The following is a 17,745-nucleotide window of genomic DNA, read 5'->3' as shown; positions in this document are numbered from 1 at the left end:
AGTTGGGAAGAGTTTCACAAACTACTGAGAAATAGAGTGCATCTCCTCAGTCTGGCTCTGACAACCAGGACGAACTCAGGGCTGCCTGGCCTCACCCCAGTCCTCCCTCTTCCAGCCAAGAGGACTGTCACTATGGGTCAGCATGACCACTCCCACAGGTCTGAGACCCCATCTCCTGAGGCTTTTGTCTTCCCTTGTGAAGAGGAAAGGGAGTCCCAGAAACCCACAACCAGATGCGGGGGCTGTCTCGGCATGCCCTGTGCTCCTTGTCCTCCTTGCCCTGTTCAAGCCGGTCACCACACAAAGCCCAAAATCCCAGACGACTCTTTATCTCCCACAGGCTCTGTCATGTCCCTTATTCTTTCTTCTCTCACTCACTCCAAAGTCTGAAATCCTTAGTACACGGACAGCAAACTCCTGAGCGCTCAGCCTCTGTCTACTCAACCCCCACTGCCACGTCCCAAAAGTCCTCTGTGAGGACACAGTCTCCTGCAGCTACTTCTTTCATTCTTGAAATGTCCAGAGTGGATTCAGTCCCCGACTGAGCTTAGACTAACAGGAGGTCTCACGGGGGGGGGGGGGGGGCATCACTGTCCTAGCTCAGCGCTCCCCAGTGAAAATAAAACGTGAGTCACAGATGCAACTACAGACGTCTAGGAATCACTAGAAAAAGTATAAATAAACAGGTGACACAAATTTTACTCTTGTGCCTTATTAAACCAAATAAATCAAAAATATTATTTCAACAGTATAAAATGATAGCCTTTCAGCGGGTGGGAGGACTTGTCTGTTAGTTTGTAGCAATAAGGCAGCAGAGGGGACCCACTGCGAGCATGGGAGACCCAACCCCATGTCGACAGGTATTCAGTGTGGCCACTAACCCGCACCCCACTAGGGGCCCCCACTTAGGCCTCCTGCTCCCCTTCTGCGCATCACCCCCGCCCCTGCAAGCCCTGAATGCTGCTGCCCCAGGTCGGGCCCACTTTTCACTCTGGACTCTTCCTTGAGTGCTGTCACCCCAAGCTAGGCATCCACTCCCACCTTGGAACCAATGGTCCACGTGCACACTTCTCTGAGCTCCAGGATCCCACAGCTCATGGACACCCACTGGCTGCGGCACACACCTCCAGGACCAAAGTGCCGACTGCCCTCCCATCTGCTGGATCCCAGCCCTCCCTCACTCTTCCCCCACTTCCACTCAGCTATCTCTTCCTGCTGTTTCTGCCTGTAAATAAGAAACTGTAAAAGCAAGGTGGATTCTGCAGCCACATTGCCCAGGCAATCCGGCTCTGCTGTCCGCCAGCCCTGTGCCCTTGGACGGGCCACCCACTGACTCTGGGCCTTTTCCTCAAAAGTCAAACGAAGGGCTTGGAGGCATGCCTGCCAGTCCCTGAATGCACCAACCTGTCTTTTCTCAACTGAACATGCCTCAGGCCCCTCCAAAACGCCACAGAGCCCCTCCCCCACCCCTGCCGTCCCAGAAGCATTCCCCAACTCCCTGGCCTCATCCAGGCCTCAGCATCAGTGATAAATGAATGACATGTGAAATAATCTCTCTTTTTAAAACCTTACAATGTGGTCATGAGAAAAGATTTATAGAATTAAAATCGGACCCCATGGCAAGGTAACATAAACTAAGGCTGAAGCTCTTAGGACATATAGACTAAAAAGGTATAAGTTTTTGCAAAAATAATATCTTTGATAATGGACCAAGTATAAAGTTAAAACAATTTAGTATATTTTGTATTAGGGAAATAACATGATCGGATAGTTCAAATTCAAAGGAAACCACTCTTATTAGTTTCCTGAATAGTCTCCCAGAAATATTTTCTGCCTAATTAAAAAGTTAAAAAGTTGTAATTTAATCATAATTGTAAATGGAAAATAAGCTAAAACAACAGGTGGCCACTGGCTAGGAACTTTAAAAACTTAATAGGCCACTGATTACAAGGAGCATTTCCTGGCCCTTCTGGGGAAACCTGCAGGGTGGAGCGGAGTGAAGGGCTGGCTGTCCTCAGCGCGGCGCGGAGAGCTGAGAGCTAAACGGGACACTACCAGGGGCTCAAGCCCGGGATTCTGAGGAAGGGGGAGGGCTCCTGGCTAATTGGGGGCAGTGGCAGGAACGCTGCCTGCTTGTGGATTTACACTGCACTGTGCACTGTCTATACAAGTCTGGATTGGGAAACGTGGATGAATTAAAGGAAAAACAGAAGTAATTGGAAGCTCAAGGCCCACACTTGCCCCCAGCTGCTAGGAACTGGGCCAACGGGCTCTGCAGGACACCAGCTGCACCCCACATTGATTCTCTTAGGGAAACACTGGCGGAGGGGTGGAAGGGTGAGGGTTAGGCATCTGCTGAGTTACCCACTGCTCAGCTGAATGGAGACACAGGAGGGGGAGGGGAGGTCGATGAGCTGGGTTCGGAAACCGGCAGTACAGGGTGGAGCCCTTTGGACTCTGGGGAGGTCCTGAGTTTATCCGTTTCCTGCTAGGTTGTAATTCTCCTTCAAGACCCTTCCCGACTTTCACTTACAGGAGTCTGCGGGCACCTCCTGACATGATGGCCTTGAAAAGACTGAAGGGGTGCCTGGGGAGGAGCACTGACTCCCAGGGAGACTTCTGCAGAGCTGGGCAAAGCTCCCCCAAGTAGGTAACTCAAGGCAGGGAATAGATGGTCAGGACAAAGCATTCTCACCATGGCACGTTAGAATTTCTTGATCTGCTTATAACAGTATGAAGCCTTCTCCAAGCCAATTGGGTCAAGGGACTCGGGGATACGGCTGGGTGTGTTTGTTAATCGGTATTAGGATTCCCTGCGTGATCCTAAAATAAAGGTTAGAATTTGATCTCAGAAAATATGGAGGAAACTTGAGTGGCACAGTGTAAAATCAATACTGCTGATGTCCCTGGTCCATGCTGAACCCATAGCAGCCAAGCACTGGACTATGGGGTAAGGCACCTTGTCAGCATCCTTCTGAGCCGGTCATACAACACAGGACATGGTCACTATCCTGCCAAAGGCACCAGGATGTCCAAAAACAGATGCAGCCCAAAGTCCACCAACAGACAAGTGGACACACAAGATGGAGGCCATCCATGCTCTGGAGTTTTAATTAGCTATAAAAGGGAACGAGGCTCCGACACTCACTATGTGGAAGAACCCTGGAAACGTGATGCTCAGTGCAAACCACAGACACATAGGGCCACGTGGTATGTACAGAAAGGAGGTAGCCCCAGGACCTTGGCTCGGCATCCTGTTCCATTTAAGCTCGGCGAAGAGCAGGTAGGAGGCATGGAGATGGGAAGAAGGGCGGAAAGTCCGAGAAACTAAGAGGAAGCCTCACGGATGAGGGTCACAGGAGAAAACACAGCTGGGAAGGTCAGGGCCTCAGAGCCACAATATGCTCTGCGTCTTTATTCTAAGAGCATTGGAAAGCATTGAGTGATGAATCAGATAAGTGTTTTAAAAGATCCCTTTGGCGATGCTGTGTGGATAATGCAGGGGTGGCTGGGAGACATCTGAGTTGGCCGTTGGAGTAGACTGTCGGTCAGGAAAGGCAGTGGCTTGGACAAACTCCAAGGTAGAGATATTCTCAATAGAACAAAAGGACGTGGCGTCTGCATTTGGCGAGAGGCAGCGGGAGGCATCAGGAGGCGTCATTACTCTTCAGTGCTCTGGTTATGAAGCACATTTAAAGACTATACTTTATACTCCTATTTATCTTTCAGAAGAGTTTTCAAAACCCAAGGTCTAAGGTGGGAAGATGACAGTCCGTGTCAGATGAAAAAAGAAGAGTCACATCAATGACCTGCTGCAGTTCTTTTGAACATGAAAGAATTCACAAAGAGCAAATATAAATGGGACCCTCTATCTACCTGTTAAGACTATCTGGTCCCTCATTAGAATTTTCATTTTAAGACAAAGGAAAAACAAATCACAAGCGAGCTAACATACAAGTTTTATTGAATAAACACATGCACTGTCATGTAAAGTTAGCAGGACAGAAAGGACAGTCTACGATACGTCCTCTGCAGTGTGGCATTTGCAGTGGGTGCTCCAGGGAGCGTCGGATCGGAAGTAACCGCACGGCTTACGTGCACGTACGCACAGATTCGCATTTGGCTTAGGTTCTTGAAAAGGCTGAGGTCTCGATGAAGTGTCTGCAAAAGGAACCCTCGATACAGAATGTCAAGTGTGGCAAATACAGCTACTGGGCTTCTTTTGTTTTCATCTGAAACTTGAAAACAACATTTTCTTACTTTCTATTTTAAGGCACAGGACAAGCAACCCATAAGTACAAACTAACAGAATTCACATTCATTTAGGTGAATTTCCCTCCACTGGTTTGGCTGAATGCAGAAAAGCTGAAGTCCCCTTTTCCTCGATGAGCGGGTCGTCAGGAAACAGCAACAAACCTGCTGGGAGCTCGGCGTGCCACCACCAGGACCCTGGAGTGCTAAGTCCCCTCAAGGGTGAAGTCCTTCCACAGATGTAGTTTTTAAAATGTCTTCAATGAATTTAGTATCATGAGCGGGCAACTAGATTTAGTAAGTAATGACCTGTCTTTCTCCTGCTACTTACATACCACGGCTAAGTGCTTTGTGTGCATATATGTTCATAAACTTTCCCCTGTACACCAAACAGGAAGCAGAAAGATTAGACTGGTCTTTGTGACATGAAATGTGTTTCGAAGCTACAGACTCCACCGTGAATAACCCCCCGGTTCAGGGTGTAAGCTAAAAGCCACCGGGAGGCAGGGGGTGCGGCGGTAACTATGGCGTCACCACAGGCACTTTGGTTCCTCTGCTCATGGAGCAGCCCAGAGCCCAGGAAGCGACTCACGGTAGACCCCCCCTCTCACTCACGAAGCTCCACGTCCCCAAGGCGTTTACACTTAATTTTAGACCGTTCTCACGGCTAAGGAAGTCATTTGCATCATACACGTAAAAAACCCTCCCTGCACGTGCGCTTCCTCTGTGCGTAGGCATCTGCAGCTCATGACACTGCATCTAAAACATGCTTTTAAGAAGAAAAATGTATTCCAAAATAAACACTGAATAACAATATTCCAATATTGAGGTCAGTCACGGCACCAGGGAAGCAAGCCCAGGAAACCGCGTTTACATCCAGCAGCTTCTGTGCCGATACCGCTGGGCCCCCTGGCGGCCTGAGCATTAAGGGCAGAATGACACCGAGCACCAGCACGGGGATCCGTCCTCTGTGCCGTCACATGGTGAATGACTGGACTGGCTGTGGGTTTCTAACACAGTTTCCTATGTACTTGGCCCGATTTACCACACAGCCTTAACGGTGACAGTGTAAGCCTGTCTTTCTTTACAGACTGGGAAAATACAGAAAATTAACAAAGCTGAGGATTGACTATTTCATAATAGCCTACCTGGTAACATTGAAAATCTGTCCACATTGCATTTCAGGAAAAGCATAACTATGTCGGTGTGCACTATTCCACGAATAAGTTATAACCAGCAATTAAAAAGACATTGAAGACATTTAATTTCATGTAAGAAATTTCAGACGGGCGCGCTAATTAATGAGCCACAATTCTCTTAATATTTTATGCTGCTCAGCTATATAACATTTTTCCTTATAAGTACTTTGACCAACTTCTCAATAATAATTCTTTATATTTATGGAAGTATTAATATTTTGTATACTTTCATTGGTATGAGCAGAAATATACTAATATTTAATAATCTGTTTTTTAAAAAAGAAATAGCATAAAATAAGTCACTGAGAACTTTTTCCTGCAAAGACGAAAATGATTATTTGTCATAAGAATTTAATAAGTTTTAGAAGAAAAAAATATAAATATTTCCATAATCCATTTTCTTCTGAATTCATACCAGCATGTAGAGATTATAAAAAATAGAATCTATTTACATGGCATGGTGTACCTCAGTGATACACATACGAAACAAGGCAATGATAAAGCATATACATGGATCTGCTTCCTAGTAGACACAACCGACATACAGCTTAAGGTGACGCAATAACTATATTCTATTGTCTACACTGTAGTAACTGGCGAAATACCAGAGGAAATCAAACATACAAAATTCAACAATGTTGGCCAAATGTGCCTAAAGTGTCAACATGTTTTATAAAACTATCAAGGCATGTATATCTGAGTACACGAAAGTATAAAAATAGCATCGGCACATCTGTGGGGGGGTGCGGTCGAGGCACACGGGCAGGGCGGACACCGAGAAGGGCTCTTCAAGCCCAGCGAGCCTACGTCACCATGTGTGGCCTCGTCCCATCTTCCGTGAGGTCATACCTGAGAGCACAAGAAGATGACGACAGAGATGTGGTCATTTGTAGAAAGTGCAACTGACTAAGCATGCGGGGCTCTGTCTATCGGTCTGACGCCTGTGGCAGGGGCACTCACCACTGGGTCCAGCCCTTGGCGAGTTCTTCAGAGGCCAGGCCAACTAAGACCTGTGGGTTAAAAAAGTTTGTCAAAGTAAGGTGAATCGATTCCTTTAGACCCTCAGCACGACCTCCGACGTCTCCAACCTTCTCCTGTCTTAAGCTGGCAGCATGGAGCCCTCCTGCAACGTCTCGCATTTTCCAACCCTTTCTACCCTGGGGTCCATCTGTGAACTGAATGCCTGGTCATACCTGAGCAGTCCTTCCTGCATCCTAGAGTCCTAAGTTAGGGCATGATGAAGTGTCAGTGGCGACAACTGACAGGGATGCCGGCAGGGAGAGGCCACAGCCCTGCCCTCCCTGGCAGCACGGCTGCTGCGGACTGCCCCGAACGGCACAGCACCGACAACCGAAAACTCCTCCCTGATTCTGTGTGTGTAATTCCGAACCCATAATCTTATCCAAGAGTTAAATGTGACTACGGACAAGACCAGAATTCAGAGAAATAAATCAATGATTTGTTAGGAATTAAAAAAAAAAAAAAAAAAAAAGACAGTTAATTGAGGAGATGGAACTGTGGGAGAGTATCGTCCCTTTGGGTTTTCTTTCATGTGATACTTGAAAAACGATTTTTCTTTAAAAATTAACCTTCTGTTAACCTATAAGTTCATGGTATTAGCATGACTAATACATCAATAATATGACTATGTGAAAACAATGAAAATAACTTAAGATACCTTCAAAATGTACCAATGTCTTAGTTGATACACAGCCTTTCATGGTCCACTATTTTACGAATAAGCATTCATCACAGCGTAAGTCTGCCCTTTCTACTAAGAATGGTCTAAAAAATGCTCTTCGGGCTAGCACTGAAGTTTTGCAAAGTGTAGAAACCCGTCGAGGATTTGTTCAAACTTACTTTGCCGAGAAGCCCTTTGTCTTTGGACAGGAAGCCGCCGCTGTTCTTCACAGCGACATCCAGTGTTCTCCTCTGCACTTCTGGCAACGAAACGCTAAAATCGAAGCTGCGAGAGAAAAAGAGCGTCTTCCTTAAATGTCGCCATCATCTTGCTGCCTTTCATTGTAACTGAAAAATGACACTTCTGCTTTTGAGCCCACTCCAAATGTTATGTTTGTTAGCATAAAACAGAGTTCTCCTGCTAGATGCTTGGGTCTGGCATTTCATGAAGATGCAAAAAAAATTATTGTTCATTATTTTCCAAATGTTAAGAGAAGACTCTGGCACTCTCAACATGTGCGAGGCCCCACCACCTGCGGCTCCCTCACTCCTGACTCTTCCTGGCAGTTACCATGTGGGACTGCAGAGGTTATGTGTGTCACAACAGGGAGGTCCAGACTGGCTCACTCGCTCAGGCCTAAAGACTAAAGGAGAGCAATTTCCAAGCCTGGAAGAGTGACCTGTCTTCCAGGAAAAGAAAAGACCTGCCACACTTTCTAGTGGCTGAAGTTACATGGGGCAAACTAAATGCCTTCAGGGAAGCAAGTCCTTGAAGCCAGATGGTACGTGGCTGGGATGCAGCAGGGGCTCTCACAAACCAGAGGACTGAGGGCCTGAGGCCTTGCTGGGACAAGGCTAGGAGGTAGCTGTCCCAGGAATTCCAGCAGCTAGAGACCCAAACCTGACTCTTAAATGCTGCAGCTACATAAAAACACACTAAATAAAATGCGCCCGTGCTCAGACCCGGTGCACACCTGTCAGTAAAAACAGGATAAATGATCAGCATCCGATTAGTAGATATGATGCCATTCGACTTTCTTATTTCCCAAAATGCTGTTTTAGCGACAGAGAACTGTGAAGTAAGACACCAAATCAGCACAAGTCAAGGCTCTTTGAGTGTGGCCTGAAGACCTGTCAGGCGCTCATCACACCGGACTGGCCACGGAAGTAGAGATGCGCCCCTTGACGCCAGACCATTAGAGAGATTTGCACAAACGTAAAACGTTAATGCCATTCTTTTCACAAAATTTTTAAATTGCTTTAAAAACTAGTTGTTTTCATTAAAATGTTTTACTTTCAGATGGTATAGGTTTGTAATTATTTACAAATGTATATTTTTTAACATTCTCCGTTTTGATTCACACTGCGACAAATATCGACAGACATAACCCCCCGAAATGAAGGCGCTCTAGGGCCATCGGTCCCTTTCTCTCTGCTGAACCATTAGTCTCCCCGTCCCCGTTCACGACTTCCATTTGCTGGGTAGCACTCCCACATGAAGTTCCAAATATCCGCATGTTTTCATATGCTCACGTCTGCCAGTCTGGAGCTGTTTCCGTCACTCGCTTCGCAGCGGTGTGCTGGCTTAAAGGCCTTAGTCACTTGTAGGTATGGACCGGGCCTCCCAACTGAACCCAACAACCCCCTGCCCCCGCTGAGTGCAGTCCGTACCTCTGATCAAACACGGGGTTCAGGGTTTTCTTTGACACGTGTGTTTTCCTCCTTCCCGACCTCCTCTTGTCTGGCAACAAATACATGCGGACGTAGGGGTCAGAGCCATCTTCAGAGAAGGCAATGAGATTTCTTGTAACACAAACCAGAGAGAGAACAGCAGATGTTAGAATCTAGAAAAATGACAGTTGGCATCACATTCAAATTGACTACAGCAGGTCCTGAGTAACCTCATTTGGTTATGATGCTGATAAGAAACGAACACAGCGAAGGCGCTGCGGAGTATGCGCCTCCTCCCCACGTCTCGGGGCTTTTCTCTGGCAACTCGCTTCCTGCCACGTCCCAAAGATGTGCCCATGAGGTCTGTGGCGTGTCTACGACATCCCAGGCTGGGGGGGTGGGGGGCTCTGAGCTACGTCTGAGCTGCGGGGAGCCGCTCCAGGCAGTCGTGACCCTCGGCTGCTTGGAAAGCATGATCTCATTTGTTTTCATTTACTCATCTGTTCTAAGTGTGCGTGGAACTCACATTTATTTCAATGTTTAATATTAGAAGTGTTTTGGGTCTTTAGAAGTTTCGTGATGCTTCTGAGATCAGAATCATGCCATAGGCACCTAACTCCTGCTTATGTCAACTATATGCAGCCACTTCAAATTATTCACTCACTGATGGGAAGACTCTGAAAGTCTTCTGTGCCTGGATCTCCCGCACTGATGCTCTCAGCGGCGAGCACATGTAAGGTGCTCGATACATATGTACTGAACTGAACTCTACATTTATGTGGTCGTATCTGTAAACGTCACTAATTTTATTTTCCTGTTTCCAAAAGCTTTTTATTAAGATCCAAGATCGAAAGCTGGAAAGCTGGATGATTTATATAGGTTTTATACAGTATTTATTTACATCACTATGACGACAGAGAGACCAATCACATAAAAGAAGAACAGTCGGCGGCACACATCCGTCACTGGTCAGACACGGGGGGGGGGGGGGGGCCGCGCTGCCGCCCACCTTTCCACGTCAGTGCCCCACACAGGCGAAGCAAACCCTCGTGACACGGGGGAAAGGCAAACCCACACCCTGGGCAAACCCACACCGATCTCAATGGTGTGCTTCTTGAAAGGCCATGGCAATACCTACCATAAGACCATAAACTTTTGGGACCCTCTGACTTGATGTAAATTTACTCCTGGAAACCAAATGCCCAAAAACACTTCAATAAAAGATAGATGTGTTCGTTATTGTGTTACACATAACACAGACCACATAAACACCCAACAACGGGAAATGTTACACAAACTACAGATCAAAGGAGTGTTGCAGAGAAACCAAATGGTTATAAATAGACTGTTTATGGAACGAGGCTAAGAACAAAAATGGAACAAAAAAGGACAAATCAAGTGACCTGTGCGAGGAAGCAAGAGCCAAGCGTCTCGCTGCCCAGGCGGCGCCGGAGCCGGCTCACCTGCAGGCGTGCACGACCACCACCAGCTTGTTCCTCTGGGAGCTGTGCCGGATCGTCAGCTGGACCTGCCCCAGCGGAGACTGCCCCAGCGTCGTCCCACTGAGGAAATAAGGCAGAAAGTCACGTTCTCCTAGGACCCTAAGCACGTCCTGAGTCGCTGCCACAATTACAGGTAAGATCATGTTCATTCATGCAGACAGGAAGGAATCCCATTTCCCGTGAGCTTAACACAGTATGAACCCCTCAGGATAAATCAACTAGTCAAACTCCTATTTCAGTTAAGAGCTCAATATAATTGTTCAAAATTGACAGCTTTTTCATTTAGGGCCCAACATAAAGCGAGACACGGAGGTCTCCTAATCACGAGCATTAGCTGTGGTCCTTGGGCTCGTAACTGCCCAAATCTGCATGTCCTTTCTCAGGAGCCCATGGCCTTGCTGTACACCGACAGGACATCTGATGAGATCACAACACGAGTCTTGATTTCTCTCTCAAGGTTGAAGCATGGACTCTGAAACACCCAAGGACTGCCTGGCTCCTTCCGCTCAGAGGAAAAGGTTAACGTCTGAAGCTTGGACAACTGCACTGTTTTCTGCTCCCTATCTAAAGAACCTTGAACATATCTACAAATCACGGAGCTTAACTAAGAATCAACACAAAGGCCTAATTTCAGACATGAGGAAAACGGGACAAGCAGCGGGGTGTGGGCCAAACAGGCCCTGGTCCAACATGGCAAGCACAGGTCCCATGTTTGGACCAGCAGCTCGGCGTGCTCTCCGCCTCCCTGGCCTGAGCTGCGGCGCCTCTCCTGACCAGGGGACCTGCCACCCTTGACTGGGCCAAATACTACAAACCAGAAAGTGGCAGGCTTTATTCTGAAGTGAGCCTCCCTAAGGATGTCACCCTCTGAGGTCGTGAGCTGACTTGAGACCACCGCCCAGCCCCCTGGAACACGGTGACGTGCTCTCTGACCCAACAGGAGCAAACGCGGCTTCTAGTTACTTCTCGAGCTGCCGCAGCCTCTGCCGAAGCTCCTGCGTGGCGACAGGCAGTGATATGTCCGAGGCTATGCTGGGCGTGGGCTCCTTGACAAACGTGTGGCTTGGGGAGCAGGCGGCGCCGACCTGGAGACTGGAGGAGCTTCTGCCCAGGCCTCGTGGCCCCGGCGGGCTGGCCTCCGCAGGCTGGGCTCTCTCCTCCACGCCAGGCTTATCGCCGCCCCCGAGCACCGGTGTGGACGGGGCCGTGCTGCTGTCACCAGCGCCTGGCGATGCGGTCCTCTGAGATCTGATAGATATTTTTCTTCCTTCCTTAGAAACAGAGGGTCGCTTTACTTGAGCTGAGTGCTGGTGGTCTGGAGACCGTTCCTGCTTTTCCAGGTGAAGCACCTAGAGATGGAAATAAACACAAAATTAAAATCAGTGACACTAACAACAGCCTGATAAGTGAACAGCTTTAGATATTCATTTGCAAATGCTTCTTTAAAACGTGGAACTAACATTAAACAAAAATCTAGTCTATTCAGCTACCCGATTATTAAAGTAATCTTACAGGAAGTTTTAAAAAAGAAAAATTTAAGTCATCACTTCTATGGTATAAATGTCATTTCTGTGTATTCTCTTCAGCCTCTTCCATTTGCACGCATTTCCATCGTTGTGGGTGACCTTGTTGCTGGAAGAGCCTGAGCTGCACCCTGCACAGGATGCACCCCTCACTCAACACGGGTGGTCCCACCCCTCGCCCTACATAGGTGGTCTCCACCAGCAACCCTGAGGAAGGACAAGTGTCAAGACACTTCCACCCAGACCCCCCGCGCTGACGCAAGAGCAGCCCTCATGCCTTCGTCTGTGAGGGTGCAGCATCATTCAGTTTCCTAGTTTCTAGTATTTACTTTTAACACACTCGACATTCTACAGAGCAGAGTCTATGCTCCCCAAACCCCTGCACCCTGGGATGTCTGTGATGCTGAGAAAGTTTTTCTCCACATTCTGCGTTCTTACCAAAAATGAGATTTCCAGAGGAAGGTCCCTGGTCCAAGGGGCTCTGACTCGTGGCCCAGAGACACCACAGTCCTTCCTGGAAAGGCTGCAGGTCCTGACCAGGCGCCAGGGGCCATTCCCACTGCAACCTCTACAAGTGGTCTGCTTTAATTTTTTTGAAAAGTCAGTTCTTCATTTTAATTTGCATTTTTTAAATCAGTGAGTTTTAGCACTCTCTTATACGTCTGCCAGTTTTATTTTCCACATTTCTTTAGGTACTTTCAAATGAATTATTGTCTATTTTGGACAAATGTTTTTTTTTCCTATAAATTCTACCATCTGGTACAGTTTTACTAAATTCTCTCTTCTAAATGGCCTTTAAAAATTGGACCCGAGCAGAAAACTTTGTTGATCCAGAGAGCAGTACTTTCTGGGCCAAAGGATGAAAATGTGGTCGGCTGGAGCCCCAAACAGCATGAGTACCCGGGACCACTCGTGGACGTCTGAGTCCAGGCCTCAGGTCTCCCCCTGAGCGCCCACAACATGCAGTAGCGTCCACGCTCCACACACAGGGCCCTTCCTGTCAGCTCGCCCCTGAGCTGGCGCCCGGACTCCCAGCCACCTTTACCTGGTGCTCCGTGGCTGTCGCCGTGAGCACCACCCGCCTGTGGGGCAGTGCCGGCAAACGTCACCACTGCAGCTCGTCCCCCACCCACCCCTGTCTCCTGGGGGAGACTAAGTACCCTGAGGGCGATCTTCATCTTCAGAGTACTGTTTGGACCCGAATTACTGAGCTGGAATCGCTGGTTTATGGTCATGTCATCTCTGCTGAGCAGCTGACTAAGAGGGAGCTTCAGAGTCCCCAGGGAGCACTGATGCTGTTCATCTTTGACCTGCAACACACATGGCAGCACACGTGAAGCTCTGAGGATAGAGACAAACAGCAGAGCAAGGCCCGCAATGCAGCCTCCTTCTTCGTGTTTCCACAAAGGATTAACGCAGCAGGAAACCTTCCGAAGACATGGAACACTGTAACGAATGTTGCTACAATGTATCTACCTCGAAAGTATCTGTCACTTCCTAATAGCACAATTATGAGCACAAAAAAGAACATTATTTTTATAACTCCATTACCAGAACCCTGAGTTAAGAGGCAGCAGTCCACACAAACCTGAAGGTTATAAAGAAATGTCTTTAACCCCATGAAAATGGTGACAATATACATTCATAGTGATGTGTCAAGTTTCTGTTGGTAGTACCTGTTTATAAAGAAAAAATATTTCTAAATGTCTTGTAAGCATTCCCTATTCAAAATCTACACGGTTGTTTTAAAATTTTACAATACCTGCACATATTGTATAAAACAGAATGTAAAAAGGCAAAACTAGCAGAGACTAATGGAGCAGGCCAGCAGGACTGAGAGTGACCTGGTGCTCTGTGAGGCCTCCGTGGCAGGACCCCCTCGAACCTCAAGATCTCAGGGGCTGAGACACCGAGTCAGGGTGGCACAAACCAAACAGAAAACAGAGATCCTTAAACGTCTCGAAGACTGAATGTTGAAAAGTAGGCCATGCAAAAAAGATAGGGGAACTAGAATCATTTAGACTGGCAAGTCTGGTATGCCCACCACCGGGACGGCCACGAGAGCAATGTGATCTACTTAGAATAGCACTGTCCTTCGAGCTAAGATAATGACAGACAAGGACTGAACATGCAGCCACTAGGAATAGCAGGTGCACATCCAAGAAGAACCCTTCACGTCCGTCCATGTGTATGACTCACATACAGTGTATATTTCAAAATATGCAGAGAACTCCTGTCTCTGTCCATGATGGAGTAATAGGAACCGAATTTGTTATCCCACCTTAGCATAAAAAGCAGATAAAATACATTAGACAACGGGTTTTAGACAGCACAAGACACTGGACACGAGGGCACGCTGGGAGACCAGAAGCAAGTGAGGCGAGCCCAATGACCCATCTGGCTGCTGCCTGGAGTGTGTCTAGGCCATGGTGCCAGTATGAGGATCCCAGACCAAGGCCAGCGGTCCCCCTGCACTGACACGGGGTGAAGATTCAGGAGCAGAAGGCGCCAGAGAGGAGAGAGCCCCAAAGAGAGCGCTGGAAGCCTCCGAGGACCCTCTGCGACTTCGGCAGCATGTGTGAGTGAACGACCCACACGAGGATCCGCGCCCAGAAGGAGCTGGGGGACAATCCCCAGAGCACGAAAGGCTGCAGAGAGCATCCATTCCAAACTGAGAGGAGAAATCTCATAACGTGTGGGGCACCAGACCAAGGCCACATGATCCCAAGACTAAATGCTGCTGGGCTGCATAACAAAGCTTAAACCAAGCCGCGAAAGGCTCTTAATGAGAACAAGGTTCCAAAATAGTTAAAGCACTACAAAAACCCAGCACTCGAAAATATAAAATTCACAAGGGAAAATTACCAGTCAACCTAAAAAGTAGGACTATATGACCTAAGGAGGGCAGAGGTAGATATGACAATTCGCCTGCAGACATTGCTACAGGGGTCCTTTGGGCTAAGTAGGAAAAACACTTCCTTGGGTTTTCAGAAGCTCTTTAAAATGTAATTGTTTAAAGCAAAAATACTAACTACACACACAGTGGGAGAGGGGTTGGAAGCACGCCGCGGAGGGTCTCGCACCTCTGGGACCTGGGGCTCTGCTCAGAGGGGTGGCAGTGCGAGTGACAGGCAGCATCGCCAGCCCAGGAGCCACTGCTAGCAACTCGAAACCAAACAAGGACATGAAATTCTCAATTAATCTAAAGTCAGTCAGATTTTAAAAAAGAGAACAGAGAACGAGACAGGCCGCATGGCAGTGGAACGAAACCCAGCCACGTCGATAGCACCGAATGGGAATGGCCTAAACGCCGAAATAGAGACTGTCGGGCGGATAAAACGGCAAGATTCAACAGTACGCTTCTCTATAAGAAGTCAACTTTCAACCTCACAATAGGTTAAAAACGAAAGGATAGGAAAAATGAACCATGCTAACTCTAATAAAGACGAGGTAGCTACATTAATGACAGAGTTGATTACAGAACAAAGAATATCATTGAAATGTAATTGTAGAAGGGGATTTTTACAATCATCCAGGGATCAACTTGTCAAGGGGGCAAACATATAATTCCACACACTTAGGAAAATGAAGAAGAGAACACACTCCCCAACTCATTCTCCAAGGCTGGCAACACCCTGATACAAAAACTAGAGAAGTGAAACAATCTATCAGCATCCTTCAGGACAGACACAAAAACTCCTCACTACATCATGACCAAGTAGAGCTAATCCCCAAATAAAGATTTACTTATGAGGTATTCCAACGTGAAAATTTGAAAGCCAAATAAATGTTTGCAAGGTTTAACATCTGAAAATCAACAATGTATTTCACATTTAAAAATTTAGACAGAAAAAACAAATATCATGTCGACAGCTGTAAAAAAAGCCTTTGATAAAATTTCACATCTATTTATGGCAAAACTCTCAGCAAACTAGCAGTCAGTGAAGAAGGAATGGTCGCCCTCAAACATGGGCAGGACGGGGAAGCACTACGGCTTCTCCTGGAAGCCTGGGGAGGCAGAGGTGCCCACAGCCACCAGGCCTGAGGCCAGAGGGCGGCAAGGCGAGCACAGGAACACGAGGCGTCCAGGCTGGACACGCAGAGGCAGGGGTCGTGGTGAGCGGAAGCACAGACGCCTGTGCAGAAGACGGCCCTGCAGCAGCCGCAAAAACTGGGTCCAACAGGCAAGTCTAGCAGGGTTAGACGTGACATCGGTGTACAAAAACCAACTATTTGTAGATACTAGTAACGATCAATCGAAAGTTTAAAATTAAAAAAAAAAAACATGAAATACTTGGGAATAAGGTTGACAAAGATGTACTGATGATGGTGAGGGGTTCATAAATGACACACTTTAAATGTGTGTAGTTCATTGTATGCTAATTATATTTCAATAAATCAATTAAAAAAGCAAATAAAATACCTCAACTTCAAGGTCCTGGCGCTTGGGATTGTGAATGAAGAAGGTGAAGTGTTCTTCCCACACAGGTTCATTGGTTTTATACCGAATCTAAAAGAAATATTCTAATATCAGCTCTGCGACATTTTTTGTGTTTAGAAGCTCAGGATGACTTTAAATTCCATATATTTACTGAGCATGTACTACTCCGTATTAATTGTGGAAAGTGTTCCAACACGGAGCCCAGATCTCCCAGCGTGCCAGGGAGCCGGTCAGGACACCGCAGCTGGGCACGTCCCAGTGAGGACGGCCGCCTACTGGGCGTGGCCTCCCCCACGTCGCTGGGCCCCCCCACCCACACGGCACTGGGCGTGGCCCCCACGTCGCTGGGCGTGGCCTCCCCCCCCCCCCCCCGTCACTGGGCGTGGCCTTCTCCCCCCACCCCCGCCACACGTCCCTGGGACTGGCCTTCCCAGCCCTGCACTCAGCACACGTCTCAAACTGCCCGAGAACAGTCAGTTAAAAGGGAACAGCGGTCTAGAACTTAAATCCCGGACGCGTCTCCCCTCGTGTGAGGAGGGCAAAACACGCTGCGGCAACAGCAATGCGCTCTCGCAACTCTTCCACGGAACTGGTTATCTTTCATTATCTTTCAACCGAAATGCTTACAGAGCATTCACATAAAACTTAGAAATTTGTCTCATGTCATCTACGCATGAAATCAAGGAAAAATGTATTCCTATGCTATTTTTTAATGTCACTCTAAAAAATGAACACTATGTTTGTTACCAATTAAGCAGCTGGTTATCTATGAAACGACTGATTTGAGAAACAAAAGACAGACACGGAAATGGAAATCAGCGGTCTGGACACCGGCACCCTCACCTGGCTGAAGGACCCCTCTGCCTGGGGACAGCGACAGCACAGGACACTGGGCAGCATGCCCGGGGCTTACCTTGCTCTGCTGGGCCTTGTGACCAACTGACATCTGCACAAGAGGGTTTGGGTTGCTGTTAATTTTCTTCCCCGACTATCCAAAAAGTAAAAAAAAAAAAAAAAAAAAAACAGGCAAAATAAGTAAACGAACATCCTGAAATGGGCTGGTTAAAAATGAAATTATTGACTTATATTAAGTCATTTCTGTTTACTTCTGTGGACCAACTGCCAAGCACATCCAAAACCCAAAACCCATCATTGTATTTACCATGAAATGAACTTTAAAAACTTTTAATTGTGGTTTTTAAATGTTACGGTTTTTATTTTTAAAGCAAGCTACTTTAGAAAAATTAAATCTTCTGAATATTTTTAATGCTAATTCCAGCTCTCAAAGCCTATTTTACTAGGATAACAAAATAAAGTGCTAGAAATAGAAACAGAAAAACATGAGCAAGGACAAACGTCGAAGAGTGTATCACTGAGAATAGCCCTCTGGCTGGGACGCTACCACTACTACAAAGTGTCAGAGGCATGCTTTTACATTTCTAACTTATATCTTCTGTTCAAGTACGTAGCTATTAAAT

General features: G+C 47.2%; 1 protein-coding gene across 3 annotated transcripts in view; it reads right to left on the bottom strand.

The window, feature by feature from the left end:
* Positions 1-3,940: 3,940 nt before the first annotated feature.
* Positions 3,941-17,745, bottom strand: part of ESYT2 (extended synaptotagmin 2) — a 61,458-nt gene continuing 47,653 nt past the window's right edge. For all 3 annotated transcript variants that reach the window (XM_016160953.2, XM_036230587.1, XM_016160949.2), the window contains 9 exons: positions 17,181-17,255; positions 16,250-16,336; positions 12,987-13,136; positions 11,267-11,652; positions 10,265-10,363; positions 8,802-8,933; positions 7,311-7,416; positions 6,411-6,460; positions 3,941-6,299 (listed from right to left, as the gene is read on the bottom strand). In XM_016160953.2, coding sequence (XP_016016439.2) covers positions 6,254-6,299; positions 6,411-6,460; positions 7,311-7,416; positions 8,802-8,933; positions 10,265-10,363; positions 11,267-11,652; positions 12,987-13,136; positions 16,250-16,336; positions 17,181-17,255 — 1,131 coding nt within the window. In that variant the 3' untranslated portion in view covers positions 3,941-6,253. The remainder of the gene's footprint in view (positions 6,300-6,410; positions 6,461-7,310; positions 7,417-8,801; positions 8,934-10,264; positions 10,364-11,266; positions 11,653-12,986; positions 13,137-16,249; positions 16,337-17,180; positions 17,256-17,745) is intronic.

This window comes from Rousettus aegyptiacus, unplaced genomic scaffold (assembly GCF_014176215.1).
Source record: "Rousettus aegyptiacus isolate mRouAeg1 unplaced genomic scaffold, mRouAeg1.p scaffold_m13_p_13, whole genome shotgun sequence".
NCBI lineage: Eukaryota > Metazoa > Chordata > Mammalia > Chiroptera > Pteropodidae > Rousettus > Rousettus aegyptiacus.
The sequence above is the reverse complement of the archived record's forward strand: the minus strand, read 5'-3'. Positions and strand labels throughout refer to the sequence as shown.